This window comes from Portunus trituberculatus, chromosome 21 (assembly GCF_017591435.1).
Source record: "Portunus trituberculatus isolate SZX2019 chromosome 21, ASM1759143v1, whole genome shotgun sequence".
In the NCBI taxonomy this organism is placed as follows: domain Eukaryota; kingdom Metazoa; phylum Arthropoda; class Malacostraca; order Decapoda; family Portunidae; genus Portunus; species Portunus trituberculatus.
In genome coordinates this window covers 1,306,494-1,319,385 of record NC_059275.1, presented here as the reverse complement: position 1 = coordinate 1,319,385, position 12,892 = coordinate 1,306,494, and the positions used below count along the sequence as shown (strand labels likewise).

The 12,892-nt window shown below is 39.0% G+C and overlaps 1 protein-coding gene across 1 annotated transcript in view; it reads right to left on the bottom strand.

Annotated features, from left to right (window-relative positions):
* Positions 1 to 12,892, bottom strand: part of LOC123506855 (cysteine sulfinic acid decarboxylase-like) — an 82,516-nt gene that overhangs the window by 49,821 nt on the left and 19,803 nt on the right. Inside the window, exon 2 of the mRNA XM_045259210.1 lies at positions 12,466 to 12,636. Within this exon, the coding sequence (XP_045115145.1) occupies positions 12,466 to 12,636 (171 nt within the window). The remainder of the gene's footprint in view (positions 1 to 12,465; positions 12,637 to 12,892) is intronic.

Genomic DNA, 12,892 nt, shown 5'->3' with positions numbered 1-12,892 from the left:
AAAGGAGGGAAAGATGAAGAAGTAAAGTTATTGGAGATACTTTTGGCTAGATGCCAGAAGTCTCAAAGGGCATTAGAGTTTCAAAGATCTGACATTTTCTATTTATGAAAGTGGCATAATTTTGGGCAGAAATATAAAGTGCATGAGATTCAGGTGATGGAAAGCTCAAGTATCTTTTGTGGGGCAACCTCTCTTTCATGTATAGCACGAGAACAGGTTGTGTTAAACCAAGATTTAGAGGGTTTAGAATGAGAAAAAGAATGAGGAATGTCTGCCTCCATGCTAGACACTGTTATGCATTTAGCACACAGAGATGGGACTCTGACACAGAAACAGTAATAATTCCTGAGAAAGTCAGCACAATACTTCCTCAGGTCCCCTAACTGGCAGAGGCAAAATGCCACAGGTACCTCTGCTTTGAGGAATCCTGAAGAGGGATTGAAGAAATAGGTCAAGATACAGATATGAGAATGTGATCGGAGGAGCTGAACGGAGAAGATAAGGTAAGAGTATAAAGAAGGATTAGAGAGAGGTAAGGAATAGATAAAAAATGTTTGGCATATCTCCAAACAGTCAAAAATATGAGTAGGGTGTTGCACCAATTGCTCTAGCTCATAAAGGATAGCAAAGTTGATGGATAGTTCACCAGGATGGTTAGTGAAGGGAGAGAAAAGCCAAAGCTGGTGGTGAACATTGAAATCTCCAAGGATGGAGATCCCTGCAAAAGGGTAGAGGGACAGAATGTGCTCTATTTTAGAAGTTAAATAGTCAAAGAATTCACAAGTCAGAGGAGATGGGGGAGAGATAGGCAGCACGGTTAAATCCAGTTAGAGTAATTTCTGAGTCAAAGCCAAATGGTGGAAAACTCAAAAGATTCAAGAGTGTGGGCATGAGAGCAAGTCAAGTCGTTGCTCACGTAGACGTGACATCCAGCTTTGGCACAAAAATGATCATTGAGAAAGTAGGAAGGAACTGTCAGTGCCTAAGGCACCTGTGTTTCTGTGAGGAAAAGAAGATAAGGTTTAGCAGAGTAGAGGTGGTGTTCTACAGCTTGAAAATTAGATCAAAGACAGCAAATGATACAGAAGCTAATACAGAAAAGTTGAAGGGGTTGTCAAGACATTTATGGTCGATACCAAGAGAACACTCTGACTTGGGGACATTTATGGTCCTATCCCCAGAAGAGGACTCTGTGGCTGGTACTGAAGTTGCTGTGTGTGTGTATTTACCTAGTTGTAGTTTTACAGGGTCTGGGCTTTATGCTCATGTGGCCCCGTCTCCATATCTACACTTATCCAATTTTTCTTTAAAACTATGCACACTCGTTGCTGACACCACTTCTTCACTCAAACTCTTCCATGTTTCAACACATCTTTGTGGGAAACTATATTTTTTAACATCTCTCAGACATCTTCCCTTTCTCATCTTTTTACTATGCGATCTTGTGCTTCGAATGTCATATTCTTCTTTCAGAATCAGTTTCTCACTATCCACTTGGTCCATTCCATTGATCAGTTTATAAACTTGCATCAGATCCCCTCTCTCCCTTCTCTGTTCCAGGGTTAGTAGATCCATAGCCATTAGTCTCTCCTCATATGTCATCCCTTCAAATTCTGGAACCATTCTTATAGCCATTTTTTGTAGTCTCTCTAACTTCCTTATGTGTTTCTTTTTATGAGGGGTCCACACTACTCCTGCATATTCCAATCTGGGTCTTATTATAGTACTTATCAATTTCTTCATCATTTCTTTGTCCATGTAGTGAAATGCTACTCCAATATTCCTTAGCAAATTATATGTCTCTCTAAGAATTTTATCAATATGGCTTACCGGCTGAATGTTTTCTTCCATCGTCACTCCTAAGTCCTTTTCCTTTTTTCCTTTCTCCAGTTCTACTCCATCTCCCATCTTATAGATTCCCATGGGTCATCTTTCACTCTTTCCCATTTCCATGAAATGGCTTTTGTCCACATTGAATTCCATTTCCCACTTTTTGCTCCATTCCCAGATCTTATTTAGGTCTTCTTGCAGTATTTCACAATCATCTTTCTGCTTTATAACTCTGCACAGTTTCGTATCATCCGCAAACAGATTTATGTAGTTGTTCACTCCTTCTGGCATGTCGTTAATATAAATGAGGAAAAGTATTGGTGCCAATACTGACCCCTGTGGCACTCCTTTTTCTATTGCTTTCCACTTGGACTTCATATCTTTAACTACCGTCCTTATTTCTCTCCCCCTCAAATAATTTTCTATCCATCTCAATGTGCTTCCTTTTAAGCCACCCTTCTCCTCTAACTTCCACAGTAATCTTGCATGTGGCACTTTGTCAAACACCTTTTTTAAATCCAAATAAAAACAGTCAACCCATCCCTCTCTCTCTTGTACTCTATCAACTATTCTAGAATAGAAACTCAGTAAATTATTTACACACGACCGTCTTTTTCTAAAACCAAATTGGCTATTTGATATTAATTTGTTGTCTTCAAGGAACTCGATCCATTGTTTCTTTATTATTCCTTCACACATCTTGCATATTACACTAGTTAGTGATACCGGTCTGTAATTTAAAGGTTCTTCCTTCCTTCTGCTCTTATATATGGGAACCACCTCAGCTCTTTTCCATTCTACTGGTACTGTTCCATTCTCTATGGAGCATTTTATGATGTTGTATATAGAACTTGCTAGTTCTTCCCTACATTCTTTCAGTATTCTGCCTGAGACTTCATCTGGGTGTGTATTTACCTAGTTGTAGTTTTACAGGGCCTGGGCTTTATGCTCGTGTGGCCCCATCTCCATATCTACACTTATCCAATTTTTCTTTAAACTATGTACACTCTTTGCTGACACCACTTCCTCACTCAAACTGTTCCAAGTCTCAACACATCTTTGCGGGAAATAAAATTTTTTAACATCTCTCAGACATCTTCCCTTCCTCAGTTTCTTACTATGCGATCTTGTGCTTCTAATGTCATATTCTTCTCTCAGGATTAGTTCCTCATTATCCACTTGATCCATTCCGTTAATCAATTTATAAACTTGTATCAGATCCCCTCTCTCTCTTCTCTATTCCAGGGTTGGTAGATCCATAGCTTTTAGTCTCTCCTCATATGTCATCCCTTTAACCCCTTCGGCACCGGTATGTATTTTCATCTATAGTTTTAAGTGTGATTAGACGATTGTATTGACATTATGAAGGGTCTATGGAGGTCAGAGGTTTAAAGGTGAGAGTCTTCACTATTTCAATCCCCACGTGAGTTTGTGAAGCTGTATAAAATCATCAAATAATAACCAGAATGAGTATGGAAATGTGTAGTGGTATTGAAGGGGTTAAATTCTGGAACCATTCTTGTAGCCATTTTTTGTAGTCTCTCCAATTTCCTTATGTGTTTCTTTTTATGGGGGGGTCCACACAACTCCTGCATATTCCAATCTAGGTCTTATTTTAGTACTTATCAATTTCTTCATCATTTCCTTGTCCATATAGTGAAATGCTAATCCAATATTCCTTAGCAAATTATACGCCTCTCTGAAAATTCTATCACTACGGCTTACCGGTTGATTGTTTTCTTCCATTGTCACTCCCAAGTCCTTTTCCTTTTTTACTTTTTCTAGTTCTACCCCATCTCCCATCTTATAGATTCCCACTGGTCGTCTTTCACTTTTTTCCCATTTCCATGACATGGCTTTTGTCCACACTGAATTCCATCTCCCATTTTTTTACTCCATTTCCAGATCTTGTTTAAGTCTTCCTGTAGTATTTCACAATCCTCTTTTTGTTTAATGACTCTGCACAGTTTCGCATTGTCCGCAAACAGATTTATGTAGCTGTTCACTCCTTCTGGCATGTCGTTTATATATACAAGAAAAAGTATTGGTGCCAATACTGACCCATGTGGCACTCCGCTGTCTACTGTTCTCCACTTGGACTTCATATCTTTAACTATCGTCCTTATTTCTCTCCCTCTCAAGTAATTTTTCATCCATCTCAATGTGCTTCCTTTTAAGCCATCCTTCTCCTCTAACTTCCATAGTAATCTTTCATGTGGCATTTTATCAAACGCCTTTTTTAAATCTAAATAAATACAGTCAATCCATCCCTCTCTCTCTTGTACTTTATCAACTATTCTAAAGTAGAAACTCAATAAATTTGTTATACATGACCGACCTTTTCTAAAACCAAATTGGCTATTTGATAATAATTTGTTCTCTTCAAGAAACTCAATCCATTGCTTCTTTATTACTTTTTCACACATCTTGCATATTACACTAGTTAGTGATACCGGTCTGTAATTTAAAAGTTCTTCCTTCCTTCCGCTCTTATATATGGGAACCACCTCAGCTCTTTTCCACTCCACTGGCACTGTTCCATTTTCTATTGAGCATTTTATGATGTTGTATATAGGACTTGCTAGTTCTTCCCTACATTCTTTCAGTATTCTGCCTGAGACTTCATCCGGTCCCATTGCCTTTTCCTCATCTAGTTCTGTCATCAACTTTTTTATTTCAAGCTTGGTTACTTTAATCTCTTTCATATGGGCAGTCTCTCTATTACCCTGTGTCTTTCTAATTTGGATTCCTTAGTAAAGACCTCATGAAATTTACTATTTAACAGTTCTGCCATACTTTTTCAGTCTTCCACCATTCCGTTCTCTCCTTCTCTCTGTGTGTTTCACTGTTTGATCTGTTGCAGTCTCTGACGAGACAGCCAGACGTTACCCTACGGAATGAGCTCAGAGCTCATTATTTCCGATCTTCCGATAGGCCTGAGACCAGGCACACACCACACACCGGGACAACAAGGTCACAACTCCTCGATTTACATCCCATACCTACTCACTGTTAGGTGAACAGGGGCTACACGTGAAAGGAGACACACCCAAATATCTCCACCCGGCCGGGGAATCGAACCCCAGTCCTCTGGCTTGTGAAGCCAGCACTCTAACCACTGAGCTACTGGGCATATGTGTGTGTGTGTGTGTGTGTGTGTGTGTGTGTGTGTGTGTGTGTGTGTGTGTGTGTGTGTGTGTGTGTGTGTGTGTGTAGTAAGTGCTTGTAGTTTTGTGTGAAGAGGGAAAGTTGTCTTTAGAGGGCATGCTGTGACTGCCCTGTTGAGTTGTGAGACACAAAGGGAAACTTTCAATGAGTTCACAACTAGCTTTTGATGAGAAGTTCACAGCATCCCCTGAACTGATCTAGACAAGAACTGGACTGGCCAGAACCAGTCCAGATCAGTACTTGTGCTATTCGACCTCACTAGGAGGAAATTATCATTTTGGTTTTGTGCTGCGCTTTTAGTGCAATTATTTACCTAAATTTCTTTTATCTGATCATGGATCATAAACAAATGAGTGCAAATGGCAGTGCTGAGAAGAAGCAGATGATATCCATTGAATCATAGACAAACAGGAACAAGGTTTGAGTGTATTGGATCTAGCTAAGAAGTACAACCTAAGTACTTCTATGATGTGCACCATACTGAAAGAGGCGATAAAGGCTATAACACCATCCAAGGACATTACAATAATGTCTACACTTCAGACCCCTGTCCATGAAAATATGGATGTAGTTGATGGAGAAGCAGCTCACAGGAGATACCATAACAAAGGTTATTGTCTGCAAGAAGGTACAAGCCATTTATGCTAATCCCAGCCACTTCATTGGATGAGGTACAGGGAAGATCATTTAAAGCCAGTCAGGCCTGGTTCAACAGATTTTAAAAGGACTGGCATTCACTTCGTTGTCAAGCACTGTGATGCAGCAAGCTTAGATGTCAAGTCAGCTGAGGGATAATGCAAGACTTTTTCTAAAATTATAGAAGCTGAAGAATACATCCCCCAGCAAGTCTTCAACTGTGACAAGACAGGGCTCTTAAGAAAAAGATGCCAAGGACAATTTACATAATGGCAGAAGGGAAGATGTCAGGCCACAACCTATGAAAGATAGGTTACCCATCACTCTGTGCACCAATGCAAATGGTGACTTAAAGATCAAGCCACTACTTATATATCATTTGAAAAATCCCAGAACCTTCAAATCAGACAAAATTCTCTAAGAAAAACTGGAGGTTGTGTGGAAGGCAAACCCAAAGGCATGGGTTACCAAGCAATTCCTTGTGGAGTAGATAGTGGTCATGCTGTTAAAAAATAATCTACCCCTGTAAGTCCTTCTCATCATGGATAATGTTCCTGCTCACCCACCGAACCTCAAAGATAACATCCTCAATGAGTTCAAGCTTATAAGTGTTATCTATCTTCCACCCAACATTATCCCTATCCTGCAGCCCATGGATTACCAGATGATTTAAATTCTGAGAAGCTCTACACCAAACACCTGTTTCACTGCTGTTTTGAGGTGAGTGAGAATACAAACCTCACCCTTCAAGAGTTCTGGAGACACCACTATGACACCATGGTATGCCTCATAATCATAAATATGGCAAGGTGTTAAAATGATGACCTTGAACTTTGCTTGGATTACTCTTCCACCCTTCATCTCTGCTGGCATCTTATATTAGCCCAGATAATCTGGTCTCCAAGATAAATGTACTTTATAAGACCAGTTATATATATTTATATTTTCTTCTATTTTTATGTTTTTTATACAATACATATTTGTTATATATAATTATCTTTCTCTTACCTAAAGACATAAGAAAATGAGAACATAAGAAAAGAGGGAAGCTGCAAGAGGCCGCCAGACCTACATGTGGCCGTCCCTGTGTGATGAAAGCTACCTAATTCCATCTATCATCCCCATCCATGTACTTATCTAATCTTTTTTAAAGTTCCCTATTGACTCAGCCCTGACTACATTACCACTGAGACCATTCTACTCATCAACCACTCTGTTTGAAAGCCAGTTTCTTCCCATTTCTTTCCTAAACCTGAATTTTTCAAGTTTAAACCCATTATTTCTGGTTCTTTCCCCACTACTGATCCTAAGAACTTCGTTCTTGTCCCCTTTGTTAAAACTCTTATACCACTTAAATACTTCTATCAGGTTTCCCCTTAACCTATATCTCTCTAAGGAATGCAGATTGAGTTTTTTCAGTCTCGCTGCATAGGGAATATCCCTCATTCCCTGTATCTTTTTAGTCATCCTCCTTTGCGCTGACTCCAACAGAGCTATATCCTACCTATAATGTGGGGACCAGAATTGTACCGCATTGTCAAGATGTGGCCTGACCAGTGCCAAGTATAATTCTAATATTACTTCAGGACATCTGCTTTTTAACACTTCTAAATATTAATCTCAATACAGGTAACTCTTGATTTATGCAATAGATGCGTTCCAAGAGGCATCACGTATATCAAAATTCGCATAAAACAAACATGTAATTCTCATAAGAAACAATAGATAATAGGGGGATGCAGGATGTGGTCCAAAAAATTCGTGCAAAATACTCTATTAATTTGGCTAAATTAAAATGTTTTTCTTATTTACCATTCTAAATACTAGAAGTGTATTTAAAGTAAAGGGAAAACAAGAAATGAAAGCAAAAAATAATAAGAGAAAACAACAAAACAAAGAATACGTAAACACAACACTCACTGTGTCACTGCCTTCACCACTCATACCAGTCAGTCACCATCTTCCTCTGAGCTTTACCACTTTATAAAAAATCCACTTATCAAAATTAACCCCACATGCAGAACATGATGAAGGACATTTTGGGGCCATCTTGGTGAATTAAAGGCAGATTGAAGAGATTCTGTCTGTACTCAGTGCTGGCAGACTGCAAATGAGGCACAAGAAGAGCGGAGCTCCCACCTATCGGCCAGCAGCAGAACTCTCTGGCGCGCAGTTTGAAATTGCGTCTGGCGCTCAGTTTGAAAATGCGGTTGGGCTAAATCACATATAAGCAATTAAATTAATTATAATATTTTTTCGGTCTTGTTATAACAAAAATGCATAAATTAAATACACGTAAATTGAGTTACCTGTATGTTAATTACATTATTTTGTCACATTAATTTTTACTTTGTAACGTGCAATATTATAGTATTTATTGAATAAAATTAGAGGCACAGGGGTAATATGAGGAAGTTTACAACCCCTCCCACCACTATGGCTGGTGCCTGGCTGACTGGCAATTATGTTTTACAATGCAAGCATTTCAAAGATAGATGATACACCATACAGTTGCCAAATGAAAATGTAAGACCATGTCCATAATGCTTATGTTGTCATTTGTTTTTAAAATATGCAGAATAATTTTGTCTAGTAATTCGTAGGCTACAGCAGTTCCTTCTAGCTATGATTCAGTACAATATATGTACATGATTTCAGCTCACAGGATCACTGGGATCATATATAGCACGTTATTCTTACTAAATAGATTAGAACATCCACTAGTATGATGATTATTCCTTGGCTGAATTGCCTTGACAGATGAAAAAATGTGTCCAAACCAATCACTGAATCTGAATTGCCATGAATCGGCATGATTTGAATTGACTTGATTTGCCTGGTGTAAACAGTTACATCAAAACTAATGTGGTGAATCAACACAATTCATGAATCGTGTTAATTCTTCATGAACTGAATTGAACTGATTCCCCTGGTGTAAACACACCCTAGGTGTGTTTACTTCAGATTCAGGAAAAGACTACATTATTCAAATCATGCTAAAATGTTTTCTATACAAAGGGTACGTAGGTAACAGTCCAATCAGTATATAGGTGATTCAGTCATTTTATCATAACTCAAAAGAACTGCTTAAATAGTGCTCAGGTTAGTTCTGAGTTAGTGTGTAGGTGGTAGATTGGTCACCTGAGGTGGTAGATTAGTCACCAGGTGAGATACCAATGCTATCATCAATTACACCCAGAAACTCAATACAGTTCAGATCTTTACCACTGTCCTTGAACACTTGTAAGTCCCTCTATAAGGTACAATTTGGCCAGTAATATTGTTGATTGTGAAGTAGAAGATTGACCAATATTAGTGGTGTTGATTTACTAAATAAAATAGATAATTTATGTAACATATGTTTGTCTGTGCATTACAGAGACCTTGGCCCAACATTGTACCTTATTTAAGGGTATGCTGCGATCGAGATTTAATAAATTATGACGAAAAAATTGTTTCTAATTCCTGCAAATTATTGTATGGAAAAATATTCAGAGTTCATATGCTATATGAATCATGGGTCTATGCATACTACAACACTTATTCTGACTCATTTGAAAGGACATGAGTGGCACATGCTACAAGGTGGGCATGATGCAATAAACACTCTCTAAGCATTGTAGTATATCGCCTGTTTTTCCTTGTCATTTTACCACTAATATTGGTCTCTGTAGTGAGGCTCCACCCCTCAAATCCCTTGATTCCTTCCTGCCTTGCCATATACCACCCTACCAGTGCGACAAAGAAAGGCAAAAGGAGGGGTTATGTCACGTTCCTGCTTGCAGGCTCTCTTAAACTTTTTTTTTTTTTTTTGCTGATCTTCCTACTGCAACATGGGGAATAAACAAAATAGTCTACAGCAGCTGAAGAAGATTCAAGAGATGATGAAAAAGAGAGAATAGGAAATAAATGAAAAGAAGTAGAAAGAGATGATGGCTCAGTGGCAGGTGAAGCTGAGGCATTTGGAACAACAAGGAAGGAGATTTTGGATAGAAGGGACAGGAAGAGGATCTTAATTTTGATAGCAAAAGCTAAAAAGATGAAAGCAAGGAAAAGAAAATTAGAAAAATACATGAGGAGAAGGATAAGAGGCGTCAATCTTGATTAGGACCAAGATTTTCTCATAGAAAACAAGGAAGGTGCTTACTGACAGTTAAAATAAACCATAATTCTATGAAATAGCATTCTTAGGACACCCACCAGTTAGCCAAATTTACCAGCAAAAGTACAAGAACCAGAGCCAGGAATTCTGACAGTCACCACAAGGTGACGAAACGAAGTACTAAATATGTAAACAATTAAATCATTCTTTGTGTGCAGTTTCTCTATAGATCAACACACAACATATAGTAGATTTACTAATTTTGATAAACACATAGCATGGGTGCTAAACTTTTAAAACTTTAAAGAGCTGTAGCATCTCAAAACATGATTTTTTATATATATAAAAAATGTATTAAATCAACCATAATACATGCTGTCTTGAAACCTTTATTATATTTTGTGTGTTGATCTATAGAGAAACTGCACACAAAGAATGATCTGATTATTCCCATATTTAGTACTTCATTTCGGGAGCTATTTATCTTCTAGGGATGCAATCAGTATTCCCATCTATGGTTCTTTGTGCCTTTGCTGGTAGATTTAGCTTACTGATGGGTGTCCTAAGAATGCTATTTCATAGACTTATGGTTTATTCTAACTATTGCAGGCACCTTCCCATTCTCCATGTGACAATCCACTCCAAACAGATTTTTTGGTCCTAATCAAGATTGGCGCATCCTGGTATGTATGTTTCTCCCTCTGCTTTCCTCTTCCCCTCCTCATGTATTTTCTCAAATTCTTTTCCTTAATTTAATCTTTTTTTTAGCTTCTGCTATCAAAAATTAGATCCTCTTCTTGTCCATTCTTTCCAAAACATCCATCCCTGGTATGTCAAATACCTCCACTTCACCTGCCACTGAGCCACCATCTCTTCTCTCTTTTCATTTATCTCATATTCTCTTTTCTTTTTGTGCATCTCTCACATCTTCTTCAGCTTATTTTGTTTATTCCCCATGTTGCAGTAGGATGATCAGCAAAGAAAAAAAACATAAGAGAGCTTGCAAGTAGAGGCATGACATAACCTCGCCCTTCGCCTTTCTTTGCCACACTGGTGAGGTGGTGTATGGTAAGGCGGGAAGAAGACAAGTGATTTGAGGAGTGGAGCCTCACCACAGAGACCAATATGTATTAGTGGTTAAATGACAAAGAAAAACAGGCAATATACTACAGTGCTAAGAGTGTTTATTGTGCCACGTCCACCTCGTGGCATACGATACTCATCAGAATTACTAAATTCTGACCACAGCATGCTCTTAATCTAGCAACAATGACTTACAACAGGGTTATGCCAAGATCAGTCTACCCTGACTCAGATAAATCTGCACAGTGAACACTTGCAAAACTGACTGCCTATGGAACTACAGTAAAACCTCGCTTGACGAACATCTCTAGGGACGAACAATTCGGGAGACGACCAAAAAATTTGTCAATATATCGACCCAGGGGATGAACGATATTTTGGGGGACGAACACGGTTAAACGGCTCGCCTGTCAGCGAGCCGTTTGTGTGATAGCTAACCCGGCTATCACACAACAACAAAACAAAATATAAGCACAAAAGAAAATAGAAACAGGAACATACGAAAAATATTACATAACATAATCTCCGTGCCGCCACGATTTTCTCCTGTTTTTCCTGGGCATGGTGATGTTACTGGCGCGCTCTACTGTAGCTTCCTCGGCGTTATCCTTGCTGCTCTGGTGGCTCTCAGTGTTGCTGTCATCATCATCCTGGCCATGTCCAGGTACTGCAGATTGTGGCACATCCATCACAGCTGTTTCCTCGCTCGCCTGGCAAGGAACACCGCCCTACTGCCCGCTCCTCTCACACTGACCATCACCTCCGAGGATCAAAGGAACTTCCTGGCCACGTGCCTTTAACTTCCCTTCTTGGAAGTCTAAACTTGCTCCCACATGCGTGAGGAAGTCAATCCCCAGCAGGCAAGGGTCTTCCAAGGCAGAGACGAAGACTGGCAATCTTTCCATGTTTCCCACGCCGATGTTCACTATAACGGGGCCCAACATAGCGGCACTGACTTGTGACGCTACACAGCTGTTGTGTAGCTCTGGCACGCTGCGCACATCCCACGTCCTCTCTCATGACTGTCTTCTCGGATCTTGTCTGTCTTCCTCCCCATCCTCCTCTCCTCCATTCCATCATGCCATCAACGTCCAGTCTCTCAAGTAAATAACCTTTTCTTTTTTATTCATTTTATTATCATTTTGATAGCATTTAGGTAAGTCAAACAATTTAGGCTTTTTATAATTATTTCGTTCATGTCATGCATACATTAAAGGTCTATTTTGAATGGGTTTTATGGACAAAAGTATGATTTTTGGGGGTCTGGAACAGATTAATGGTATTTCAATACATTCTTATGGGAAAAAATGATTCAGGGGACGAACAAATCGGGTGACGAACAGGATTTAGGAACGAATTATGGTCATGAGCTGAGGTTTTACTGTACCTTTTTTTTAACTGTACACTGTTGCTGTATAGACTTATGCATAATTCAAACTTATAGAATGCCACCCTTTTTCATGTTCTAAAATGTTATACCCATCATCCTGACCATTCCCTCAATAAACTATTCTTCAGCATTTGTTCTGCTTACATACATATTTCATTCATCATTTAATGTTTCAGTTACACTTTACTTTTGTTTATATAAATGGAATAGGTAATAATGGTGAAACAATTAGATGTGAAAGACTAAAACTACTCACTTTGGAACCATTGAAGTATTCTCCTCCAAAGAGAATGAGTTGGTCCTGTGTTGGATGGGGTGTCAGGGTGAAACAAGATCTACGGCCTGGGGGAGACACTACCTCTTCCTTCACGGCATTCATTGCAGCATCTTCAGCAGCAAATTTTTCAAGGAGTGTGTCAAAGTCCTCCTGTACAAAATGAAAGTTATAATAAATGTAATTTTCTTAACTATAAATAATTTAACTTATATAACTTTTTCATACAAAAAACTAGCAGTTCCACTGTTTTACTTAGTTCCTCCCACCAAGATTAAAAAATACACACGACGTAATGCCTGGTAGTTCAGTACCCTGGATCTGCTGAGGGTATCAGCTGTGCACAGCCTCAGTTAATTCTCACATGAGTGAAATCAGACTGAGGGAAAGAAGAGGAGGGGACTTTTTT